The sequence below is a fragment of the Macaca thibetana genome, chromosome 17 (assembly GCF_024542745.1).
Source record: "Macaca thibetana thibetana isolate TM-01 chromosome 17, ASM2454274v1, whole genome shotgun sequence".
Taxonomy (NCBI): Eukaryota; Metazoa; Chordata; class Mammalia; order Primates; family Cercopithecidae; genus Macaca; species Macaca thibetana.
Genome location: NC_065594.1, coordinates 26,908,206 through 26,935,211, shown reverse-complemented (window position 1 = coordinate 26,935,211; position 27,006 = coordinate 26,908,206). Strand labels below are relative to the sequence as shown.

At 36.5% G+C, this 27,006-nt stretch overlaps 3 protein-coding genes across 5 annotated transcripts in view; 2 read left to right on the top strand and 1 right to left on the bottom strand.

Moving 5' to 3' along the window:
• Positions 1 to 27,006, top strand: part of MED4 (mediator complex subunit 4) — a 1,135,161-nt gene that overhangs the window by 768,189 nt on the left and 339,966 nt on the right. The gene's annotated exons all lie outside the window — the stretch shown is intronic.
• The window catches only part of RB1 (RB transcriptional corepressor 1), a 175,546-nt gene that overhangs the window by 44,910 nt on the left and 103,630 nt on the right, over positions 1 to 27,006 (bottom strand). The window lies entirely within an intron of this gene.
• Positions 12,857 to 16,642, top strand: LPAR6 (lysophosphatidic acid receptor 6). The gene has a single exon (XM_050766352.1). The coding sequence runs from the start codon at positions 15,358 to 15,360 to the stop codon at positions 16,390 to 16,392; it is 1,035 nt and encodes a 344-aa protein (XP_050622309.1). The 5' UTR covers positions 12,857 to 15,357; the 3' UTR covers positions 16,393 to 16,642.

Here is a 27,006-nt window from a genome sequence, read left to right as displayed (position 1 = left end):
AAACTTGGCACATTATTATGTACAAATGCAAACTTTTTAAATAAATAAAGATGAAGCTAAAAATGAAGGATGGCCATCATACGATTTTAATGTACAAAAGGATGAAAATGTCTAAAATCTCTTAATCTTACATTTATATCATAATGTTAGAATTTAGTGTTTTTAAAAGTCTATATAGCTTACACATTTAAAAACAAAGTTCTTTGCTTAATATTTACCTAAGCTATGGACCAAGTTTCCTATTTTATGTCTGATATGGTTTGAATGTTTGTCCCTCCCAAATCTCATGTTGAAATGTGATCCCCAATGCTGGAGGTGAGGTTTGGTAGAAAGTGACTACATCATGAGGGTGGATCCCTCATGAACAGTTTAGCACCATCCCCTTGGTGATAACTGAGCTCTCGCTCAGTTAGTTCACAAGAGATCTGCTTGTTTAAAAAGGGTATGGGACCTCCTCCTTCCTCTTGCTCCTACTGCTACCATGTGACATGCCTGTTCCCCCTCCGACTTCTGCCATGAATATAAGCTCCCTAAGGACTCACCAGAAGCCGAAGAGATGCTGGTGCCATGCTTCCAGTACAGCCTGAAGAACCGTGAGTCAACTAAACCCTACTCTTTTCTTTATAAATTACTCAGTCTCAGGTATTTCTTTATAGCAATGCAAGAATGAACTAGCGCAACATCAGTAAGAAAAAAAGGGGTGAAAGCTACCTGTTACAATGAGAAAATCTGACTAGAAGTCAAGAAACTAGGATTCGAGTTCCCACTCCAGCAATAATCAGCTATGGTTTTAGTTTCCTAAGTTGTACTTGAGTGACTGGAAGGAGAGCTAAACTATATACCAAAGAAGATGAATGGCTAGTTGTAACAGGGGTAAGGTGGACTTTTATTATGAATTTCTAGGATCTAGTGCTAGCTCCAACATTAGAGGATATTAAGACTAATGCAATATACAACTTGTTAACCACTAAGCAAACTAACTTAGAAATATATGTGGTTTTTATAAGCAAAGCTTATGTCTATTTGATTTAAATTGGCTGTACAATAGCAAAAGTGCTAAAAAAGGCATACCAAATGCATCACATGATCACTTCTTTATCTGACAGAGCACAGGCATTCTATTTGGTGAAGAAAACAAAATAAATCTTATTGTTCCATGTTTTCCCACAACATAACCTTTATTTCTATAAAGTTAACATAGTATAGGTGATTTCATCTATAATAGTATCTTTTTGGAGTTTTACATTCAAAATTTGTTTTCATTTCATTTTATTCTGAAAACTCTTCATAAGGTCAAAAGGGCATATTATATCCATCTTAAAGTTCAGGGCAGTTTGCCCAAGGTAAGGTCAAAATTTAGAAATCAAGGATTCTGGATCTCTAGGTCACAGTGATTTCTACTATCCCTTTATGCATGCACTCACTGAGTTGTATTCTTTCATTAGACAAACATGTATAAGGAACTGGGTTGGGTACTTCTTGTGAGGACCCAGCTTTTAGTTTTGACTTCATTGTTCTCCACCAATAATCACTTTGTAATCCTAAGCAAGTCACAACTTCTCTGAATTTTAGTTTCTTGATCTGTAAAATTGAGACAATAATATATGCTCTTTCTATCATTCAAAATTCGTGTGGAGACTAAATTAGATAGAAAATTGAGGGTTGAAAAGAATTCTATAGGTCTAATTTAATACTCTCCTTTTACAAATACACAACAGAGAAGCTAAATTATTTGCTCAAGCTCGTGTTAATATTTTTTCCTTTAAGAGTTGAGGTCTCTCTATATTGCCCAGGCTAGACTGGAATTCCTGGGCTCAAGAGATCCTTCCACCTCTGCCTCCTGAGCAGGTGGGGCTCAGGAGATGCACATTAATTTTTAGTAACTGGGATTAGAATCCAGGTCACTTAACACCTAGTGAAACTGGTCCTTTCATTATACTTTGCAGCTTCTAGAGTGGGTGAAAAATTTTTGAAAGCTACAACCCACCTAGCCTTTCCCAGTTAAGGTTTTATGACCAAATTCAGCCTTTATGCAACAAGGCACATATTATATGTGAAGAATTAACATCTTCTAGGAATTCAGAGTAGGACTAGGTTACGTAGCATCCTTGAGAGAATGGAGAAAATAGTCAAATAGTTTTCTGTGTTTTGGGATGAGAAAGGCAGCATGACTATACTAATGGGACATTATTACCAGGAATGGCTCAAGCCTTCAAGACCTGAAACTTAAAATTTTGTATTCAACTGTAAAGGCTAGCCTTCATTACACATCATCTCCTCAAGAAGCTCTTTACTAAATTCGTAGACTCTCATCTTTATGTGTTACTAATAGCTATTGTTATATCTTGTATTGCAATTATTTCTTTGTTTTGTATTATTATTTTTTTCTTTTTTTTTTGAGACAGAGTCTTGCTCTGTCACCCAGGCTGGAGTGCAGTGGCATGATCTCTGTCACTGCAACCTCTGCCTCCCGGGTTCAAGCGATTCTCCTGCCTTAGCCTTCTGAGTAGCTGGGATTACAGGTGTGAGCCACCATATCTGGATGATTTTTTTGTATTTTTAGTAGAGACAGAGTTTCACCATGCTGGCTAGGCTGGTTTTGAACTCCTGACATCAAGAGGTCTGCCCGCTTTGGCCTCCCAAAGTGCTAGGATTACATGCATGAGCCACCACACATGGCCTTTTCATTCTTAATTGAATTGCATGAATATGTCTTAAAAGGCAAACTAAGTACTGTGGAAGTACAGAAAAGGAACTGATGAGACTAAGAAGACTCCATAGAAAAGACGTGATACGATTCTAAGAGCTGGAGATGAGGAAGCAGCAAGAGAGTTCGAAAAAAGATAAGGAAGAAGGGACAACTCAAGTGTATGCACAGATAAATATGCTTATTAAAGTTTTAAATCTTATCACAATAACATTTTCACTCCTCTTGATTTCCTTTCCCTACTTGTCTGAACCTGCTTCAACCATCATTCCCATCAACTTTTACTTTGCTATAATCATCATTCATCACCTTTTAAATCTTTCCTCTTCTACTTCCATCCAACTCTATAAAAGTTGGTTCAACTCTTTGAACTTGGGTAGATGACTCACATTCTGGTAAAAAGTACCATAAAGTATTAAGTGTTTACAATAATGAAAGGAAGGTAAATCACTTCCAAATGATACCAATAGACTTATGATAATACTAGTCTAGAATTTAAAATTTTTCCCCCTTAGGCTAAAAGATCTTTCTATAGAAAATAAATATATTCTGTCAACATAAATTACAAATGTTCATTTCTCAAATTGAAAAAGGTTTATTTGTTTCTACACTTAAATAGAAAATTTTATCATAATGAGCATCAAAAGAATCCCAAATGAGAAAACTGCTTTTTTCATTAGTATAAATTAGAGACGGAAGTCACATTTCACCATGGCAAACACGTGCTGCATGCAAAATGACTAAAGTAAGTTTAGAATAATTCTTTTAAAATTTTAAAATATCAGTGTTCCATATTTTTTTTCTTTCTTTCTTCTTTTAAGAGACAGTGTCTCGTTATGTTGCCTAGGCTGGAGTGCTGTGGCTATTCATAGGTGTCATCATAGAGCAACGAAGCCTCAAACTCCTGTGGCCTTAAGTGATCCTCTTGTCTCAGCCTCTAGAGTAGCTTCAACTACAGGTGTGTACCACTATGCCTGGCTCACACTTTCTTTTGAACTTAAATGAATTTATTTCTGTTTTAAGTCTCACATACTCTCTTATCTGATTTTTTTTTTTTTTTTTTGGCATATCCCCTGTTCTCAATGTTACGTACAATTTCAATTATGGCCTTCAAAACTTTTAATGAGAGAATTCTTTTTTTTTTTTTTTTTTTGAGACAGAGTCTCGAGCTGTCACCCAGGCTGGAGTGCAGTGGCCGGATCTCAGCTCACTGCAAGCTCCGCCTCCCGGGTTCACGCCATTCTCCTGCCTCAGCCTCCCGAGTAGCTGGGACTACAGGCGCCTGCCACCTCGCCCGGCTAGTTTTTTGTATTTTTTAGTAGAGACGGGGTTTCACCGTGTTAACCAGGATGGTCTCGATCTCCCGACCTCGTGATCCGCCCGTCTCGGCCTCCCAAAGTGCTGGGATTACAGGCTTGAGCCACCGCGCCCGGCCGAGAATTCTTTAAAGTTTTAATCAATTCCTGTTTGATCAATTTTATAGTAAAAGAACATGGTGTCTTACTGTGGAAAAAAATAGATCTTTTAAAGAAGAATGCTATTGAAACATAAAGGGAAGTCTTTTACAAAATATTTAATCTTATACATGTTTCTTGGGCAACCTGGTTTCAAAAATCAGAAATCCTTAAACATAAAGAATGTAAGGTGACTCCTTGATCTATTACACCTAAGAGGGAAAAAACTCAACCTGCAGAGGTTGCAGTGAGCCAAGATCGCACCACTGTACTCCAGCCTGGACGACAGAGCGAGACTCCATCTCAAAAAAAAAAAAAAAAAAAACGAAAACAGAACCAAAAACCCAACCCAGCAGCTTAAGCACTGAAAGTATTCAAAGAATCAGAATCAGATGTCATTAAATTTTAAAAACCGACGCATTACATAATGAAATTCACTCTATTTCATTCTTTTTATTTATTTACTTATTTATTTGAGAACAGGCCTCTCTATCACTCAGGCTGGAGTAAAATGGTACAATCATAGCTCAATGCAGCCTCAATCTCCCGGGCTCAAGTGATCCACCCACCTCAGCCTCCCTAGTAACCAGGACTACAGGTGTACACCACCACACTTGCCTAATTTTTTGAAACAGGGTGTCACTATGTTGCCTAGGCTGGTCTTGAAATCCTGGTCTCAAGTGATCCTCTCATCTCAGCCTCCCAAAGTGTTGGGATTATAGGTGTGAACCATAGCTCCCGGCCAAGATTCACTATATTTTGAATTGGTTGTATATGTAGGCTATTTTTTTTTTTTAAGACAAGGTCTTGATCTGTCACCAGGCTGAAGTGCAGTGGTACGATCAAGGCTCACTGCAGTCTCAACCTCCTAGGCTCAAACAATCCTCCCACTTCAGCCTCCCAACCAGCTGGGACCACAGGTTCACATCACCACATCCAGGTAATTTTTAAATTTTTTATAGAGACAGGATCTCCCAAAGTTGATACACTATATTTCAAATCAGTCTACATGGTCATTATGGCAACATTCCTAAAAAGGCTTGTCTTCCCCATTTTTTAAAGTTATACTTTAAGTATTGGGATACATGCGCAGAATGTGCAGGTTTGTTACATAGGTATACACATGCCATGGTGGTTTGCCGCACCCATCAATCCATTGTCTACATTAAGTATTTCTCCTAACGCTATCCCTCCTCTAATCCCCCACGCCGACAGACCCTGGTGTGTGATGTTCCCCTCCCTGTGTCCATGTGTTCTCATTGTTCAATTCCCACTTATGAGTGAGAACATGCAGTGTTTGGTTTTCTGTTCCTGTGTTAGTTTGCTGAGAATGATGGTTTCCAGCTTCATCCATGTCCCTGCAAAGGACACGAACTCATCCTTTTTTATGACTGCATAGTATTCCATAGTGTATATGTGCCACATTTTCTTTATCCAGTTTATCATTGATGGGCATTTGGGTGGGTTCCAAGTCTTTGCTATTATAAATACTGCTGCAATAAACATACATGTGCATGTGTCTTTATTGTAGAATGATTTATACTTTGGGTATATACCCAGTAATGGGATTGCTGAGTCAAATGTTATTTCGGTTCTAGATCCTTGAGGAATCACCACACTGTCTTCCACAATGGTTGAACTAATTTACACTCCCACCAACAGTGTAAAAGTATTCCTATTTCTCCACATCCTCTCCAGCATCTGTTGTTTCCTGATTTTTTAATGATTGCCATTCTAACTGCCAGGAGATGGTATCTCATTGCGGTTTTGATTTGCATTTCATTAATGACCACTGATGATGAGCTTTTGTTCATATGCTTATTGGCCACATAAATGTCTTCTTTTAAGAAGTGTCTGTTCATATCCTTCCCCCACTTTTTGATGGAGTCGTTTGCTTTTTTTTCCTGTAAATTTGTTTAAGTTCCTTGTAGATTCTGGACATTAGCCCTTTGTCAGATGGATAGATTGCAAAAATTTTCTCCCATTCTGTAGGCTGCCTGTTCACTCTGAAGATAGTTTCCTTTGCTGTGCAGAAGCTCTTTAGTTTAATAAGATCCCATTTGTCAATTTTGGCTTTTGTTGCCATTGCTTTTGGTGTTTTAGTCATGAAGTCTTTGCCCATGCCTATGTCCTGAATGGTATTGCCTAGGTTTTCTTCTAGGGTTTTTATGGCTTTACGTCTTACAGTTAAGTCTTTAATCCATCTTAAGTTAATTTTTGTATAAGGTGTAAGAAAGGGGTCCAGCTTCAGTTTTCTGCATATGGCTAGCCAGTTTTCCCAACACCATTTATTAAATAGGGAATGCTTTGCCCAGTGCTTGTTTTTGTCAGGTTTGCCAAAGATCAGATGGTTGTAGATGTGTAGCATTATTTCTGAGGCCTCTCTTCTGTTCCATTGGTCAATATATCTGTTTTGGTACCAATACCATGCTGTTTTGGTTACTGTAGGCTTGTAGCATAGTTTGAAGGCAGGTAGTGTGCTGCCTCCAGCTTTGTTCTTTTTGCTTAGGATTGTGTTGGCTATATGGGCTTTTTTTGGTTCCATATGAAATTTAAAGTAGTTTTTTTTCTAATTCTATAAAGAAAGTCAATGGTAGCTCAATAGGGATAGGATTGAATCTATAAATTACTTTGGGTGATATGGCCATTTTCACAAGATTGATTCTTCCTATCCACGAGCATGGAAAGTTTTTCCATTTGTTTGTGTCCTCTCTTATTTCCTTGAGTAGTGAAGTTTGTAGTTCTCCTTGAAGATGTCCTTCACATCCCTTGTATGTTGTATGCCTAGGTATTTTATTCTCTTTGTAGCAATTGTGAATGGGAGTTCACTCATGATTTCGCTCTCTGTCTATTATTGTTGTACAGGAATACTTGTGATTTCTGCACATTGATTTTATATCCTGAGACTTTGCTGAAGTTGCTTATCAGCTTGAGATTTTGGGTTGAGACAATGGGGTTTTCTAAATAGACAATCATGTACTCTGCGAACAGAGACAATTTAACTTCTTCTCCTCCTATATGAATATGCTTTATTTCTTCCTCTTTTCTGACTGCCCTGAACAGAACTTCCAATACTATGCTGAATAGGAGTGGTGAGAGAGGACATCCTTGTCTTGTGCCACTTTTCAAAGGGAATGCTTCCAGCTTTTGTTGATTCAGTATGATATTGGCTGTGGGTCTGCCATAAATAGCTCTTATTATTTTGAGATATGTTCCATCAATATGAAACTTATTGAGAGTTTTTAGCATGAAGCAGTGTTGAATTTCATTGATGGCCTTTTCTGTATCTATTGAGATAATCATGTGGTTTTTTTTTTCATTGGTTCTGTTTATGTGATGGATTATGTTTATTGATTTGCATTTGTTGAACCAGCCTTGCATTACAGGGATGAAGCCGACTTGTTTGTGGTGGATAAGCTTTTTGATGTGCTGCTGGATTTGGTTTGCCAGTATTTTATTGAGGGTTTTCACACTGATATTCATCAGGGATATTGGCTGAAATTTTCTTTTTTTGTTGTGTCTCTGCCAGGTTATAGTATCAGGATGATGCTTGGCTTATAAAATGAGTTAAGGAGGATTCTCTCTTTTTCTATTGTATGGAATAGTTTCAGAAGGAATGGTACCAGCTTCTCTTTGTATCTCTGGCAGAATTCAGCTGTGAATCCATCTGCTCCTGGGATTTTTTTGGTTGGTAGGCTATTAATTACTGTCTCAATTTCAGAACTTGTTATTGGTCTATTCAGGGATTCGACTTCTTCCTGGTTTACTCTTGGGAAGGTGTATGTGTCCAGGAATTTATCCATTTCTTCTAGATTTTCTAGATTATTGGCACAGAGATGTTTATAGTATTCTCTGACGGTAGTTGGTATTTCTGTGGTATCAGTGGTGATATCCCCTTTATCATTTTTTGATTGTGCCTATTTGATTCTTCTCTCTTTTCTTCTTTATTAGCCTTGCCAGTGGTCTATCTATTTTGTTAATCTTTTCAAAAACACCAGCTCCTGGATTCATTGATTTTTTGAAGGGTTTTTTGTGTTTCTCTCTCCTTCAGTTCTGCTCTCACCTTAGTTATTTCTTGTCTTCTACTAGCTTTTGAATTAGTTTGCTCTTGCTTCTCTAGTTCTTTTAATTGTGGTGTTAGGATGTCAATTTTACATTTTACATCCTTTCTCTTTCTCCTGTGGGCATTTAGTGCTATAAACTTCCCTCTAAACTCTGCTTTAGCTGTGTCCCAGAGATTTGGGTATGTTGTGTCTTGGTTCTCATTGGTTTCACAGAACTTCTTTGTTTCTGCCTTAATTTCATTATTTTCCCAGTATTCATTCAGGAACAGGTTGTTCAGTTTCCATGCAGTTGTGCAGTTTTGAGTGAGTTTCATAATCCTGAGTTCTAATTTGATTGCACTGAGGTCTCAGAGACTGTGTTATGATTTCCATTGTTTTGCATTTGCTGAGGAGTGTTTTACTTGCAATCATATGGTCAATTTTAGAATAAGTGTGATGTGGTGCTAAGAAGAATGTCTATTCTGTTGATTTGGGGTGGAGAGTTCTGTAGATGTCTATTAGGTCTGTTTGATCCAGAGCTGAGTTCAAGTCCTGAATATTCTTGTTAATTTTCTGTCTTATTGATCTGTCAAATATTGACAGTGGGGTGTTGAAGTCTCTCACTATTATTGTGTGGGAGTCTAAGTCTCTTTGTAGGTCTCTAAGAACTTGCTTTATGAATCTGGGTGCTCCTGTATTGGGTGCATATATACTTAGGATAGTTAACTTTTCTTGTTGCGTTGATCCCTTTACCATTATGTAATGCCCATCTTGTCTTTTTTGATCTTCATTGGTTTAAAGTCTGTTCTATCAGAGACTTGGATTGCAACCCCTGCCTTTTTTTTTTTTTTTTTTTTTTTTTTTTTTTGCTTTCCATTTGCTTGGTAAATCTTCCTCTGTCCCTTTATTTTGAGCACATGTCTTTGCATGTGACATGAGTCTCCTGAATACAGCACACTGATGGGTCTTGACTCTTTATCCAACTTGCCAGTCTGTGTCTTTTAACTGTGGCACTTAGCCTGTTTACTTTTAGGTTGATTTTGTTATATATAAATCTGATCCTGTCATTTTGATGCTAGCCAGTTAGTTTGCTTATTAGTTGATGCCCATTAGTTTCTTCATACTGTTGATGGTCTTCACAATTTGGTATGTTTTTGCAGCAGTTAGAACCAATTTTTCCTTTCCATATTTAGTGCTTCCTTCAGGAGCTCTTGTAAGGCAGGCCTAGTGGTGACAAAATCTCTCAGCATTTGCTTGTCTGTAAAGGACTGTATTTCTCCTTCACTTATGAAGCTTAGTTTGGCTGGATACAAAATTCTGGGTTGAAAATTCCTTTCTTTAAGAATGTTGAATATTGGCCCCCACTCTTTTCTGGCCTGTAGGGTTTCTGCAGAGAGATCTGCTGTTAGTCTGATGGGCTTCCCTTTGTAGGTAACCCGACCCTTCTCTCTAGCTGCTTTTAACATTTTTTCCTTCATTTCAACCTTAGTGAATCAACGATTATGTGTCTTGGGGTTGCTCTTCTCGAGGAGTATCTTTGCGGTGTTCTCTGTATTTCCTCAATTTGAATGTTGGCCTGTCTTGCTAGGTTGGGGAAGTTCTCTTGGATAATATCCTGAAGTGTTTTCCAACTTGGTTCCATTCTCCCTGTCACTTTCAGGTGCATCAATCAAATGTAGGTTTGGTCTTTTCACATAGTCCCCTATTTCTTGGAGGCTTTGTTTGTTCCCTTTCATTCTTTTTTCTCTAATCTTGTCTTCACACTTTATTTCATTAAGTTGATCTTCAATCTCTGATATCCTTTCTTCCACTTGATCAATTTGGCTGTTGATACTTGTGTATGTTTCACAAAGTTCTTGTGCTGTGTTTTTCAGCTCCATCAGGTCATTCATGTTCTTCTCTAAACTGGTTATTTCAGGTAGCAATTCCTCTAACCGTTCTTCAAGGTTTTTAGCTCTCTTGCATTGGGTTAGAATATACTCCTTTGGCTTGGAGGAGTTTGTTATTACCCACCTTCTGAAACCCACTTTTGTCAATTCATCAAACTCATTCTCTGTCCAGTTTTGTTCCCTTGCTGGCAAGGAGTTGTGATTCTTTTGAAGAGAAAAGGCATTCTGGTTTTTGGAATTGTCAGCCTTTTTGTGCTGATTTTTCCTCATCTTCATGGATTTATCTACCTTTGGTCTTTGATGTTGGTGACCTTCAAATGGGGTTTCTGTGTGGACGTCCTTTTTGTTGATATTGATGCTATTCATTTCTGTTTGTTAGTTTTCCTTCTAACAGTCAGGTCCCTCTGCTGCAGGTCTGCTGGAATTTGCTGAAGGTCCACTCCAGACCCTGCTTGCCTGGGTATCACCATTGGAGGCTGCAGAACAGCAAAAAATGCTGCCTGTTCCTTCCTCTGGAGGTTACATCCCAGAGGGGCACCCACCAGATGCCAGCCAGAGCTCTCCTGTGTGAGGTATCTGTTGACCACTACTGGGAGGTGTCTCCCCAGTCAGGAGGCATTGGGGTCAGTGACTCACTTGAAGAGCCAGTCTGTCCCTTAGCAGAGCTTGAGCACTGTCCTGGGAGATCTGCTGCTCTCTTCAGAGCCAGTAGGCAGGAACATTTAAGTCTGCTGAAGCTGCACCCATAGCCACCCTATAGCACCCTTCCCCGAGGTGATCTGTCTGAGGGAGATGGGAGTTTTATCTGTAAGCCCCTGACTGGGGCTGCTGCCTTTTTTTCAGAGATGCCCTGCCCAGAGAGGAGGACTCCAGAGAAGCAGTCGAGCTACAGTGGCTTTGGTGAGCTGCAGTGGGCTCTACCCAGTTCTAACTTCCTGGTGGTTTTGCTTACATTGTGAGGGGAAAACCACCTACTCAAGCCTCAGTAATGGCAGATGCCCCTCCTCCCACCAAGCTCCAGCATCCCAGGTTGACTTCAGACTGCTGTGCTGGCAGTGAGAGTTTCAAGCCAGTGGATCTTAGCTTGCTCTGTGGGGGTGGGATCCACTGAGCTAGACCACTTGGCTCCCCGGCTTCAGCCCCCTTTCCAGGCAAGTTAACAGTTCTGTGTTGCTGGTGTTTCAGGTGCCACTGGGGTATTGAAAAAAAAAAAAAAAATCCTGCAGCTAGCTCAGTGTCTGCCCAAATGGCCACCCGGTTTTGTGCTTGAAACCCAGGGCCCTGGTGGTGTAGGCACCCGAGGGAATCTCCTGGTCTGAGGGTTGTGAAGATCATGGGAAAAGTGTAGTATCTGGGCCAGAATGCACTGCTCCTCATGGCATATTCTGTCATGGCTTCCCTTGGCTAGGGGAGGAATTTCCCTGGTCCCTTGAACTTCCCTGGTGAGGTGATGCCCCACCCTGCTTTGGCTCGCCCTCCATGGGCTGCATCCCCTGTCTAACGAGTCTCAGTGAGATGAGCTGGGTACTTCAGTTGGAAATGGAGAAATCACCCACCTTCTGCATTGATTTCGCTGGGAACTGTTCCTGTCTTCACCATTTTAACAGACTCAAGCTGTTCCTGTCTTTACCATTTTAACATCTATCTGGCTCTGTTTAATTTTCACTCCCCTCCAAAAAATCCATACGATAAATAAATTGATTCTCAGAGTTAACTTCCAGAAGTGTAGAGATCTCAATTAAAATAACAGTTTGCCTGAGTTTATCAAATACAAAAGTATCTATTAAATACAATTGATTCTATGGATTCATTACCTCCCTTTGCAAGTAGTTACTCTGTATTTTTCCAATTCTAACCTAAGAATTTTTCAAAGTTTCTAAATTCCCCTTTGGTTCCTTAGTTAGAAGCCAAATTTAATATCTGGAAAAAATGCAATATTCAATTATCTTCTTCCCATTGAAACAGTCCCTCTGCTACTGCTCTCCCTCAGTAGGAACAACTTGCAACAAAATTCAAGTTTATGATTCACTCATCAGCAAACATGTGAGAATCATCTACAAAGAACCAAGAATTGTGTTAAGAATTATATAAATATTTACTATGATACTGATAATAATGAAAAACCTAATTCAACAAATAGTAATCTATCCATTTTTTAAGCCCCAATAACTCAAACACTTTGGGAGGCCGAAGCGGGTGGATGACTTGAGGTCAGGAGTTCAAGACCAGCCTGGCCACATGGTGAAATCCTCTCTCTACTAAAAATACAAAAATTAGCTAGGTGTGGCAGCGGGCGCCTGTAATCCCAGCTACTAGGGAGACTGAGGTGGGAAAATCGCTGGAACCTAGGAGGCAGAGGTTGCAGTGAGACAAGATCGCAGCAGTGCACTCCAGCCTGGGCGACAGAGTGAGAAAACAAAAAGAAAAGAAAAAAAGGAAAAGAAAAACTATAGATGAATGATTTAAGTGAATAACAAGTCAAGTGAGTAATGACAATATGTAGGAGAATATTCCAAATAGAATTAATACATTTTAATTCTTTGAATGAGAAAATGCCATATTCAAAATGAAAGTAAAAGTAGGACAAGATCAGCATATACAACTGCATATATTTCATTAAAGATGACTAAAGAGGAGACTATCAATTTGAAAGAAGATTACTAAGATTTTACGGTTTTTTTAAACATACTGAACCAAATTTTTTTTAAAAAGTAAGACATAATTACTAACAGAAAATTTTTTCCAATGAGAATACAAGCTTATTAACTAATTACTCCTTTTTTCATTAATGCTCACTCAGCTTCTACCAGTCTTCTAATAAGAACACACACATACCTTTTTTCTATACCAAATGTGATACAAAGATATTCAACCCTTCAAATTTTTAAGTATTGGTTATAAGTAATACTCATCTTTTTTTGTCATTTGATAATAGATGAATTTTCTAGTCCAGACAGTAGAAATAGATTATAGTTCATCAACAAATGACAAAAATTGCTGAGTGTGAAAGAATGGTGCAAAACAACACAAAAGATATTACTGTAATAAGTTATTTTTAAGCTAGCTAAGTAATTTATGAGAAAAAATAAATTATTCTTAAATTACTTAATACCCAAAAGGAAGAGTTTCAGCTTAAACTAGACCAAATTCAAAAAGATAATAACAGTAAGGCATAACCAGATCTAGCCTTTTCTGAAAAAATATTTAAAACAAGAAAAACATGTGCTATAGAGGTTGTGATATCCTCAATCTTTGAGGAAATAACACCTATATTTAACTACCCTCACCTTACACACACTTTCTTCTGATTTTGGAGTTTTTAAAATGTAAGTATACTTTTTTTTTTTTTGGAGATAGTCTCGCTGTCGCCCAGGCTGGAGTGCAGTGGCTTGATCTCGGTTCACTGCAACATCTGCCTCCTGTGTTCAAGCGATTCTCCTGCCTCAGCCTCCCGAGTAGCTGGGACTACAGGCACACACTACTGAACTAGGCTAATTTTGTATTTTTAGTAGAGATGGGGTTTCACCATGTTGGCCAGGCTGCTCTTGAACTCCTGACCTCAGGTGATCCACCTGTCTTGGCCTTCCAAAGTGCTGGGATTACAGGTGTGAGCCACTGCGCCTGGCCCAAAATATGAGTATACTTTAAATATAAATATATAGAGAAACCATTCATAGAAACTTTTAAATGAAGACAAATCTGAAATATATTCCAATATATAGTTAATGTCATATTAAGGGGTTAAGGGAAGAGCTGGGAGGAAGAAGAAAGATAAGACTATGAACCTAAAATTTAGCCAGGTAGTAGGATTTTTATTCTCTAAACCTTATTTCAATCAATTTAAGGTTAAAAAAATTTTGTTTAAAAGGATGCAACTTCATTTTGTGCTTAAAAAGTAAGATTAACACCACACCAAAGATAAACATTCTTGAATTTGTTCTTTGGTGAAATGAGTAATTTAAAAATTTAAACAGCTCTAAAATATTAATTCAACTTCATAGGAAAGAGGAAAGAATGTTAGAAAATTGCTTATCAAAAAATAATGAGACCCAGGATAAGAGCTATTCATAATCATAACAATTAAATATTGAGGATTTTTCAGAAACCGAGTCAAATGCTTTTTATACCTTAAAGATTAAAGGCCCCCGTTTCATAGTCATTGAACAGTTCTTTGAAATGCTATGTAAAGATATCACTAACAATTGCAATTTATAAATACACACCCATATACATTTTCTTTTCTAAAATATCATATCCCAAACACGAAAACAATCGAATAGCAGAACAACAGGATTAATAGTGTTTTTTTTTTTCTTTCAATTATTACTACTGAAACAAATCAAACCAACTGAGAGGTTGCCAGCACCCCAGAAGGCATTTCCGCATAAAAAGAGTTAATGAGCAGACCTCGCAGTTAAACAGCCAGTGACCATTTGCAAGCCTCCTAGGTATATTCCCAGCAGACACACTATCAGATTAAAGGAAGTGCAAACAAACTGGGCTGAAACTTTCTTTGTCAAAACCCAGCCTCTTCTTCCTGTGATGTCATATTACAAATCTAGCAAGCCTTTCTTTTTCACTTCAGAGAAAGCGACCTCAAGATACAGCTGGCAACTGAGGAAAAGGCCTCAATTCGGCAAGCGCTAACATGCTTGGGAATTTATTTTGGAACCTTTAAAAGACTCTTCTGCTTACCCACCATCTGGGATCCACTGCAGGAAAACAAAAAAGGAAAACTTCATTTAAAAGAAGCAAGAAGTAAAATGGGACAAATTCGGAATGTTTAAGTCTCTGAAACTCTGCACTGAAAAGAAAATAAGATTGATAACTTAAGCTTAACATTCTGAGGCATAAAGAAACATTAACTTTGGAGTATTCATCTTGTCTACTGAAATAGAAGTTTAGAAGACAAGTGGTTTCATTCCGGTCACAGATCACATCTTTTCTTTAAATTTATAATCCTATGGGTTGGCCTCGTTGACTGTATTTTTTAAAGGTTGCTCGTCAGTTAACTGAGCCTTGGAATTCATGGATTTTCTAAAGACTAACAAATGAAAATATTTTCCTGTTGAAGAACCCAGCGGAAATTTTACAGCAACAAATTTCATGTTTCTTTTGGATATTTTTGAGAAAAATGAAATATTTATAAAACCATCCAAAGATCCAGATAATTTACAAATAAATTGAAGGTGATAATATGAATACCAAAGGAGACTGCAGCTGATGAAAGTGCTTCCAAACTGAAAATTGGACGTGCCTTTACGATGGTAAGCGTTAACAGCTCCCACTGCTTCTATAATGACTCCTTTAAGTACACTTTGTATGGGTGCATGTTCAGCACGGTGTTTGTGCTTGGGTTAATATCCAATTGTGTTGCCATATACATTTTCATCTGCGTCCTCAAAGTCCGAAATGAAACTACAACTTACATGATTAACTTGGCAATGTCAGACTTGCTTTTTGTTTTTACTTTACCCTTCAGGATTTTTTACTTTACAACACAAAATTGGCCATTTGGAGATTTACTTTGTAAGATTTCTGTGATGCTGTTTTACACCAACATGTACGGAAGCATTCTGTTCTTAACTTGTATTAGTGTAGATCGATTTCTGGCAATTGTCTACCCATTTAAGTCAAAGACTCTAAGAACCAAAAGAAATGCAAAGATTGTTTGCATTGGTGTGTGGTTAACTGTGATCGGAGGAAGTGCACCGGCGGTTTTGGTTCAGTCTACCCACTCTCAGGGTAACAATGCCTCAGAAGCCTGCTTTGAAAATTTCCCAGAAGCCACATGGAAAACATATCTCTCAAGGATTGTAATTTTCATTGAAATAGTGGGATTTTTTATTCCTCTAATTTTAAATGTAACTTGTTCTAGTATGGTGCTAAAAACTTTAAATAAACCTGTTACATTAAGTAGAAGCAAAATAAACAAAACTAAGGTTTTAAAAATGATTTTTGTACATTTGATCATATTCTGTTTCTGTTTTGTTCCTTACAATATCAATCTTATTTTATATTCTCTTGTGAGAACACAAACATTTGTTAATTGCTCAGTAGTGGCAGCAGTAAGGACAATGTACCCAATCACTCTCTGTATTGCTGTTTCAAACTGTTGTTTTGACCCTGTGGTTTACTACTTTACATCGGACACAATTCAGAATTCAATAAAAATGAAAAACTGGTCTACCAGGAGAAGTGACTTCAGATTCTCTGAAGTTCATGGTACAGAGAATTTTATTCAGCATAACCTACAGACCTTAAAACGTAAGATATTTGACAATGAATCTGCTGCCTGAAATAAAACCATTAGGACTCACTGGGACAGAACTTTCAAGTTCCTTCAACTGTGAAAAGTGTCTTTTTGGACAAACTATTTTTCCATCTCCAAAAGAAATTAACACATGGACATTTTAAAGTCTTTAGTATAAAGAAAATTTGTATTCAATGTGTTAAGCATTAACATGTATTTTATTTGTGTATACATTCCATCTGATTTTTCTGAGCCATTTTGATTTGTTCCTTCATTAAAAAAATCTCTTAAAGTTATTCAGTGTCTAAAAGTGACTGATTTAAATTATGTGGTGACAATCTGTAATGTCTTTGAATGATTTAATTTACTAAATTATTTTATACTAATTTATATAAGTTTAAGTATTTAATATTTTTATTCAACATACCGTTTTTATTTTGAATTAAAACAACTAATCGTATTTGTTAAACTATGATTAACAAATGAGAAAGAAGAGTAATTTGAAATAATCAAATGTTTTGGGAGTACTTTAAAATACATATATAACTAAAAACGTAGTCTTCTGTAGAAATGGTGACATATTAACATTGTTGTAAGATCTTGAGCAGTAACACACTGATAACATTTGGGGAGTTTGGTTTGTGTAGGCAATTTGTAGAAAGCAGATGCTATCTATATGGTATGTTTGAAGTTACTATTTTGATTTTCTGTATATAATGCACTCAATTTCAAAATGACACATGCCACAAAAATTGAGAGGGAGAAAACTAATAAAATGTCATTTTGCTAAGTTTTTACTTAGCAAAAAAATAAAATACTACCATAGGTACATTTTAAAGGCGCACTTACATCACAGTCAAGAACTTACGTTTTAAGTATGTTAGGTCAGAGAAACACCAGAGATAGTGAAATATAGTACTTGGCATTTAGAAAGTAATATACAGTCACATGTTGCTTATGATGCTTGCTTAGGTAATTATGTCATGCAAGCATCATAGTGTGTGCTTACACAACCCTAGAAGGTATATACTACTGTACACCTAGGTTTATATGGTATACCCTATTGCTTCTAGGCTACAAACCTATACAGCATGCTACTGTAAAGAATACTTTAGGCAACTGTAAAATAATGGTACTTGTGTATCTAAATATATCTCAACATAGAAAAGGTACAGTAAAAATACAGTATGATAATCTTATGAGACAACCGTCATATATGTGGTCATTGACCAAAATGCTGTTATGTGATGCATGACTATAAATATTTTCTTTTCCTTCACTCTTCTGGCCATTTTAAGCCAAATATTGGACAGTTCAAAACATTATTTTAAGTAGGCAAGATGTTATTGTATGTAAAAATGATTTATTAAGGACACAGTTCCTTTCATTATAAAGCAACAAAACTACAAGGTCAAAAAACTAAACAAAACTATATTTTCATTTCACTAAACATAAAATGGGTATGGCTCTGAGGTATACTTTAGAAGAAAGTACCAAGTACACTAAAACTTTTTTATTATCCAACATATTCGTTTTTTAAAAAAATTCAGGCCGGGCACGGTGGCTCACACCTGTAATCCTAAAACTTTGGGTGGCCGAGGCGGGTGGATCGTAAGGTCAAGAGATCAAGACCATCCTGGCCAACATGGTGAAACCCTGTCTCTACTAAAAATACAAAAATTAGCTGGGCATGGTGGCACATGCCTGTAGTCCCAGCTACTCGGGAGGCTGAGGCAGGAGAATCGCTTGAACCCAGGAGTCAGAGGTTGCAGTGAGCCAAGATTTCACCACTGCACTCCAGCTGGGCAACAGAGCAAGACTCCATATCAATAAATAAATAAATAAATAAATTAAAAATTAAAAATCAAGCAGTTCTCCAAAGTTAACTAAAAAAGAAGGGCTTCTATTTAAGAAAAAGGACATGTAATTAAATTCAGCATTCAACCTATCTGATTTTTACTGTCTTAATCTTTTAAGTCCTGAATACAACTTGGACAAAAAATTCTTTTAAGACAAAAATTTGATTTTTGCTGTTCTCTAGGTTTGAGCTGCAATGATTTCAGAAAAACCACAATCATTTGCTAGACAGGTAAACCCATTTTCAATAAAATAACAGTGGGGGGTTTTCTTTAGGGATCCATGTTTTCCTTTAGATAAACCTAAAGCAAAATACATCTTTAATGCCTTCAGCCCAGGAATTCCAGGTTACAGTGAGATATGATCACACCACTGTACTTCAGTATGGATGACAGAGCAAGACCCCATCTCAAAAAAAGAAAAAAAATAATAAAGAAAGAAAAGAAAAATGCTTAGAACAAACCCAAAAACTAGTGAAGAATACTAACCATGGTCCTTTATATCCCAAGAGAAGTATATACATAATATAAGTGTGTTTTCTTCCATTGACTTGAAATCCCTTTATTTGATATCACACTTCAGTAAATAAAAATACACTCTTTCTTAAACATACTGAGTTGAAAAGCAACTACCAATCTACCAATCTGGGGCAAACGGGTGGAGAATTCTGTAACTTTGAGATTTCTCGGAACTCTCCTCAGTTTAAAGATCTCAGTTTAAGGCAAGATCGCAAAGCATGAATATAACTTTAAAATACAAGTAAAACAGTCATTAAATAGTTGTTATTACTATGTTCATAAACTTTTTGGTGTCTCTTGTCAACAGGAAGATAAATGAATCAAAAGTTTTGTAAGATTCTTCATAAAGCAATACATAACAGATAACAAACATAGTTTTCTCATCTAGAACTTCAAATACTGGGTAAATCTTACCTATGGGAAAAAAGTGTACCAGAACAAAATTTATTTTCCTTTGTTAGTGTTGTACTTTGTGGTAAATCATATATTCTGAGGGTTTTCTCTTCCCTTCCCCCTTTATTCAGAAAAACCTATATTAATATTAGAACTCTGATAATTTTACTTTTCATTACCTGAAAATGATAGCACTAAGCCCCCCTACAAAAACTGTGCCCACTGTTATTAACATTTTCATAAAACAGTAGATGATTTGACTAATCTTCCTTCCCACATTAACTCTCCTCAAAGGAACAGAGTTAGCTAAGAAAATTTTTCAGGTGTGGAAAAATGGCTTTCCAGCATCCTAATAATTTCTGAACTTAGAAATCATCTTTTCTGAGAAAATATCAAGTACCTAGTTTTTAAAAAAGCATAAAAATATATGTATTTTTATTATATGTATTATATATTATATATATAATATATTCACAGAAAATTAAACTGAATATACTACTAAAGGAGTTATCAACGAACCTTAATATTCTATGTTCAAAATGCTGAAAAGTAAATTGGAAATATAAATCCTAATTATAGATATTGGTATTTAAAGAAATTAGCCACTAAATTGAGAAATATAAAATAGAAAATGGAGCAAACTTCATATTCCCATCCAAGAAACATTTGGTTCATGAATGGTACATAGTTATCAAGAATCTGAAGCAATTGCTTTTTGGTCCTACAATTTTGGACACTTGATGAACCAAGTATTTTGTCTTTTGTCAATATATTAAGTTACTATTTCCAAGAAGAAGCTTTACTACCTTCCAGCACCTAAACTTTTTTAGTGCCTAAATGCCAATCCAACTCTGAATGTCACAAATGTTCTTAGTTGTGAATAATTTTTTGTGTAGAAACGATTTTATAAACAGTGCTTAGGCAGGGATAAAATCTTAAAGACTCCAAAAACAAACTTTTTGAAAAGCTTTTTGGGGCTTTCCTAAAAATTGAATTACCCATTTATAACATGGCTCCTAAGAAATAAATTACAAATTAAAAAGGGCTAATGAACAAACTTAAGAATGTAGAACATATTAATATCTAAACTGACCAGAGTATTTAATGATCAACATTACTTATTTAGCAACATTTTCCAGATATCAACATGTACATACTCCTAAGATCTCTAATTCTCAAATTTCTATTTTCTCCCTTTATCATTTTTACTTAATGTCAGACAGTTTTATGAAAGTACAAAGAATGTCCATTAAACAAGGCAACAGACCAGATAATAAATGAATAGGAGATTAACGCCAGGCAAACTTCTCCCTCTTTTTTATTACCTTAAAATGATAGCGTTAAGCCTCTCCCACCTTCCTGTCTTCCTGCCCCCAAAAGATTTACTACAATAACCTCTTAAAAGGGTACAAAATTACCTCTTTTATTGGAAAAGCAGTGTTAAAAACAGAATTCAAATGATAGAGCCCCAGAAGGGGTATAATTCAAAAATTTAATAATCAGTTTTCTCAAAACTTGGTTTACTCATAATAGATTTCAAGCAATTTTAAAAAATAAAAAAAGTTTAAGTAACTGTAAGAAACAATTATGTGTTGTATACTTACAGCAGAGTTACAGTTAATAGCCATGGGATAAATGTGCTAAGTTCCATTATCATCCTATCAAAATGGCTTCTGGAACATTCACAACTTAGAACAGAAAGGGCCTGATGGTCATCTGATATAACTACATCTTAGGCTGAGGAAACTGAGGAACTATAAGACTAAATATGAGACACAATATCACATAACAAATTAAGGTAGAGCCAGGGTAAGAACTCCGTTTGTTTGTTTTTGTTGGTTTTTAATAGAAAGATGAGGTCTTGCTATATTGCCCAGGTTGGACTTGATACCTGGGCTCAAGCAATCTTCCCAATTCAGCCTCTCAAGCAGCTGGGACTACAGGTGCAGGCCACTGCACCTGGCTGAACCCAGTTTCTTTGTTTTTACTCATCTAATTATTTAATGGTGGCAAGGCAAGCACCACAGGCAAAGGCCCTGTGGGAGAGAACTTGGATACTGAAAGGATTAAAACATTCAAAGTGGCTGGAGAAATAGGGCTGACATCTTACATGTACTTATAGGCCATGTTAAGACCACGTTAAGTGCTGAGAGGCTGTGGAGAGTCCTCAAGAATTTTAAGGTAGGGGAAACATGATCAAATAAAGATTTGTCTGATACAGGGTAGAGATGCATTTGTCTTCAGCAAGAAAAGAAAAATAATCAGAATAAGAACTATATTTATACATTTAAAGGGCCCTTCTTATCTTTTTTTTCTGATTTGTCCTTTCTCCCTTATTAAAATGGGAGAAATTCTTTTTTAAATGATGGTGATAATAGATGAGAAGACTATTTTAATGTCATTACTTGGCAAAATTTGGACAGCAGCTGTCATGGAGAAATTGCTACCCAGAATGAAAAATAGTACAAAACTTATGGATGGGATTTGGCAATATCTAACATACACATATACACACACATTAACCCTTTGACCCAACATTCTCACTTCTAGGTATTTATCCTCAAGACACAATTTCAATTATATGAACATACACACACATAACACACACATACATACACACACACACACACACACAGCTATTTATTGTGGTAATATTCAAAATTGCAAACAACTGGAAACTACCTAGATGTCCAATCATAGAAAACTAGTTGAACAGACTGTAGTATATATACACAATACAGTACTATGTTGCCATGATAATGAGAAATATCTCTATAAACTGATAGGGAATGACTTCAAGAAGGTAGTGTTAAATGAAAAAAGCAAAGCATAAAAGAGCACACATAGTATGCCACCTTTTGTATAAGAAAAAGGCAAAATAAAACATGTATAACTGCTTATTTTTATAAAAAGAAACAGAGGAAAGATAAACCAAAATACAAGGGTGGGGTGGGAAATGGGATAGAAGGAATATCAAAGAATATGACATTTTTCAGATCATACCTTTTTGTATAGTTATGACTTTGGGAAACATGTTAGTGTTTTATACGGGGTATTGACAAACTTTCTTCTCAAGGAGTAGACAGTAAATATTTTAGGTTTGCAGGCTCTACTGTCTTGCTGCAACTTCTCAACTCTGTACTGCAGTGCAAAAGCAGCCACAGACAATATATAAATGAATAAAGTGGCTGTGTTACAATAAAATTTATGGTCTGTGGACTGTGCATGCCATCTCCTGTTATATGTAGTCAAAACTGTGGGCCAACAAGGATGGGGGAAAAACACCCTAGAACTTCATTTATTTTAGTGTCTGGCACAAACTGGTCTCAATAATTAGAATGAATCTTAAAATTCTTCAAAAGCCCAAGGAAAAAAGGCAAATTTTCTTTCGTTAATACACAAATTCATTATTACTCTTATTACTTCATTTATCAACTTTAAACTGTATTTGTTAAATTCCCACCATTTAGATGAGGTTATACAATTGCTAAAAGAAACCATTTTGTTGTTGAAGGCATTCTTTTTGAAACTATCTGATTTCTCATGTGGAACAAATATTTTCTGGGCTTGTTGCATCCTAGGATTTTTCGCATTTTTCTCCCTGCACTGGTGTGATGGTTTCACTCTTTATTAGGTCTCATGATTTCCCTTTTGTGGATTCTTTTTTCATTTAGTTAAAGCACATTCCCTAGTTATTTCATTTCAAAAGGGCAGTCAAGAGATAAACATTCGGAGTCCTTGCATTTCCAAATTTCATTTTGCTGTCATATTTGACAAATTTTAGTTTATAAAATATCCAGTATTCCTAGTGAGAACTTCTGTGCTGATCTGGATCTCATTCCCATAAAATAACTTACTTTTTCTCTCTGGAAGCTTTTATAATTTTCTCATTATCTTTAGAATTCTTAATTTTTCGCTGGGTGGGGTGGCTCACACCTGTAATCCCAGCACTTTGGGAGGCCAAGGCGGGCGGATCACGAAGTCAGGAGTTTAAGACCAGGCTAACCAACATGGTGAAAATCCGTCTCTACTAAAAATACAAAAATTATCTGGGCATGGTGTCATGTGCCTATAATCCCAGCTACTCAGGAGGCTGAGGCAGGAGACTCGTTTGAACCCAGGAGGCAGAGGTTGCAGTGAGCCGAGATCACACCACTGCACTCCAGCCTGGGTGACAGAGCGAGACTGTCATAGGGAGAAAAAAAAAAAGTATCCACATTCATTCATCATGCTCGGCACTATGGACCTTTCCATCTGAAGCCCCCTAGTTTTCATTAGTTTTGGAATTTTTTTTTTCCTGTTCTTTTTTATTATTTTCTCTCCTCCATTTTCTCTGGTCTTTCTTATGGTAATGAATAAATATTGAACTGAGGTACCTGAAAATACCAAAGTAAGGAACTACATAACCTACCAGTACTATAGTTTATTGTATTTTCCTCCTAGGAAGAACTGCCTTTCCTATTTCTTTTTCTTTAGGTCTGTTACAGAAGTCTGGGTTTACTTCAGTTTCTGTTCTGCTTCTCTCTTTGGCACCATCAGGAAACCCTAGCCCTGTGTCTACAAGTGTACACAAAATTTGAAGGTGGGGGCAGGCTTGTACCTGTATAGTTTATGCATTACACAACAGCATGGGGCTTTAGCCTAAACTGCACACCAAGCTTAGTGTTGCTGTGTCCAGATGGCATCTTTTTATAATTCATTAGTACAGAGGAAGGTGCTTTTTTTTCTTTTTTCTTTGAAACAGTGTCTCATTCTGTCACCCAGACTGGAATGCAGTAGCACAGTCACGGCTCACTGCAGCCTCAACTTCCCAGGCTCAAGCAATCCTCCCACCTCAGCCTCCCAATTATCTGGGACTACAGAGGTGCATTTTCTTTATTCTCATAGGCTGGCATGGCCTTAGATGGGGGACTGGTCCAGGTGTTTCATGTTCTTAAAATGTTGCTCACAAAGTGTAGTACCCAGTCCAGCAGTATCAGTATCACCTGGAAACATATCAGAAATACAAATTCTTGGACCCTACACTGGAAACTTTGTGACTGGGCCCAGCAATCTGTAATCTGTGTTTTAACAAGCCCTCCAGGTAATTTTGATGCATGCTCAAGTTTGAGGACCATTGCCAGATAGCACTTTAGAAAACCTTCCTGATTATTGCCCCACTCTCTGCATCTGCTACTTGGAGTTTGGGGGCTAAGACTCCCACTTCCACAAGTCCCCTTTCCTGGGGTGTTGTGTGCTGTGGTTTTCTCTACTTTATCATATCCACAACAGTCTTCATTTATTTTTTATACTAAAAAAAAAGAATCAACTCCTCCACATCCCTCCATAGTTTTTCTGCTTCACAGTCTGAGTACTGCTGGGTTCCACTCCCCTGTAATATGTGTCTTTTTTGTCATTTCTGCAGGGTTTGCCGGGAGAAAGGAGGTAGAAGTGTGTGGTGAGTCTGCTATTCCAATGCGCTAAGTTCCAATATCTCATTATAAATGAGAAACAGTCTCATTTTTAAAAGCAACTGTACAGTCCAAGTTACACAAAAAGTCATATTACTTAAGCCCTTTTACTGCTGCTAAAAAATAACAAAGTGTTTTTACATCAAAACACAGGAGATCTTTACATTACTAACAACATAACCTTAAATTTAATTTTCTTTTAAAACTGATAATTTTCCAACTAATTTTACCAATTATTGTTAGCTCATATTTTAATAGGACATAAAACCTATGAGTTATAGGTTTTATATATAAAAAAGTTTAAAAGATTTTATATATAGTACTTTATGAACAGAAGAAGTTTATTTAAATAAAAATGAATACTACTTAAGACTTTGGGAGTCTTACTCTGGGAGGCCAAAGCAATAGGATCACTTGAGTCTAGGAGTTTGAGACCAGCATGGGCAACAGCAAGGCCCTGCCTCTACAAAGAATAAAAAAAATTAGCCGGGTGTGTTGGCTCACACCTGTAGTCACATCTACTAGGGAGGCCGAGGTGGGAGGATCACTTGAGCCCAAGAGTTCAAGACTTCAGTGAGCTATGATTGTGTCGTTGCACTCCAGCCTGGGAAAACAGAATGAGACTCGTCTGTTAAAAAAAAAAAAAAAAAAAAAGTTTTCTGCAAGGGATTTCTCTACTACTCTCCATCCCTTCCCCAGGCCATTTATTCTTCATTGGAACTGAAATGTGTGAAAGTTTATTTTCAGAAGACCCCATTAAAATACGTGGGTTCAACTAAATCCGATGCCAATCTAAAAGTGCATACTATTAAAAGTGCCCAATATTCCTATGAAAAACATAATGCAAAAAAATTATATTTTCAAGAACAGATAGTAAGTTCAGTATTGGATTAGGGTATCCTATGTTCATTTTTGTTTATGACTCATGTAAAAGATAAGTAATTTCACTTCTCCACCTTTTTCGTCTTAATGTTTAAAAGAAAAAAGCTAAATGAGAAAACCTAATATAAAAACTATCATTACCTAATACGTAAATTTAAAAACTTTTAGACAATTTAATTATCTTAAAATATGAAAAGGGCATAATGATAAAACGACCAGACTTAAAAGATAGCAAGACAGATTTATGTTAGTCTTTGAAGAATTCTTAAGGAATATAATCAAAATCTTAAAGATAAATTTGTTGTTATATTTAGTGGAGATAAGAACACTGAAACTTAGCAAAGTAAGAAAAGGCTTTTTTGAAAAGGCTAAGAAACAAATCCAGCTGTTTCCTATTCTACGTTTCCTTATCATGTTCTAAATCTAGCACTTACAGGAAGACACCAAAAATACCTTTGATATTTGGCCATTTCTGAGAAAAGCTGAAAATATGAAGAATCAATTAAGTACATTAATAACAACACCAAGGACCACAAATGTGTATGTTGAAACAGACTGGGTTGTGACAGTTCAGAGTTTTTAAAACATGCTATAAATATTTGGAAAAATGAAATGCCAAAAAGTTATATTTTATAATTAAAGGTAAGTAAGCTTAGATGATTTAAGAACAATTGCCTTAGAGTAGTTCTAAAATTTTAGTAAACTCAGTAATTAATAACAGCCTTTTATTTCGCTGCAGAAATTCAGAAGCTACACTAATTAGGATTGATTTCTCCTATTTCTCTTCTTTGTTTGTTGCATATCCAGAATTCCAGAGCCCTTCCTCACAATTCCAGTTAAGATATAAGTTTACAAACTGAAAATTTTAAAACTAAACTCAAGTAATTATCTAATATCATGACTCTTCATAAAATTCTCTGAATAAGAATATATGTGCTTCCACCCCACAGGTTAAGTACAGAGAATATGTCCTAGCTATTCTTCTGCCATTGCTACTTCCCTTCTTGTTTGTACTTGAATAGTGAACTAACACCACCCTCAGGGTAATTACTGACATGATTCATAACTAAAGCAATATGACAAATTCCAACTGTAATGTAACAGTGAACACTGCCCATACTTAACAATGCTGGAGTCCCATGATGCCTTTTCCCCCTGAACTTTTTCCACTTTGAGAAGGTGATGGGGGAGGAGGGGTGCCTCAAGAGCAGAGAAAAATTCTCTGTACTTATAATAAGCCAAGATAAACAGGTTAATACTGTGTAACTGTATCCTCGGTTCTCTGTTCTTATGAAATTACTGTATAGTAGAGGAAAAGGAATGAAGGGTACTAGCAATTAATTGTTATGTTTCTAATTACTATTCTCATAAATGCTCATGTATTCCTCACAACAAGTCTGAAAGTTATCCCTATTTTATATACAAGGAAACCTGAGATACAGAGACATAATTTGCTCAGAACCACACCAAAGCAAGTTACATGACATCTCTGGACCTCAGGTTTCTTTATCTATAAAATAGGGATAGCAATGTTTACACTTCCAGGCTTCTGTGAATATT

Excerpts from the sequence above, each read along its gene's own strand:
- LPAR6 (XM_050766352.1), top strand. The coding sequence starts at position 15,358 with ATGGTAAGCGTTAACAGCTCCCACTGCTTCTATAATGACTCCTTTAAG.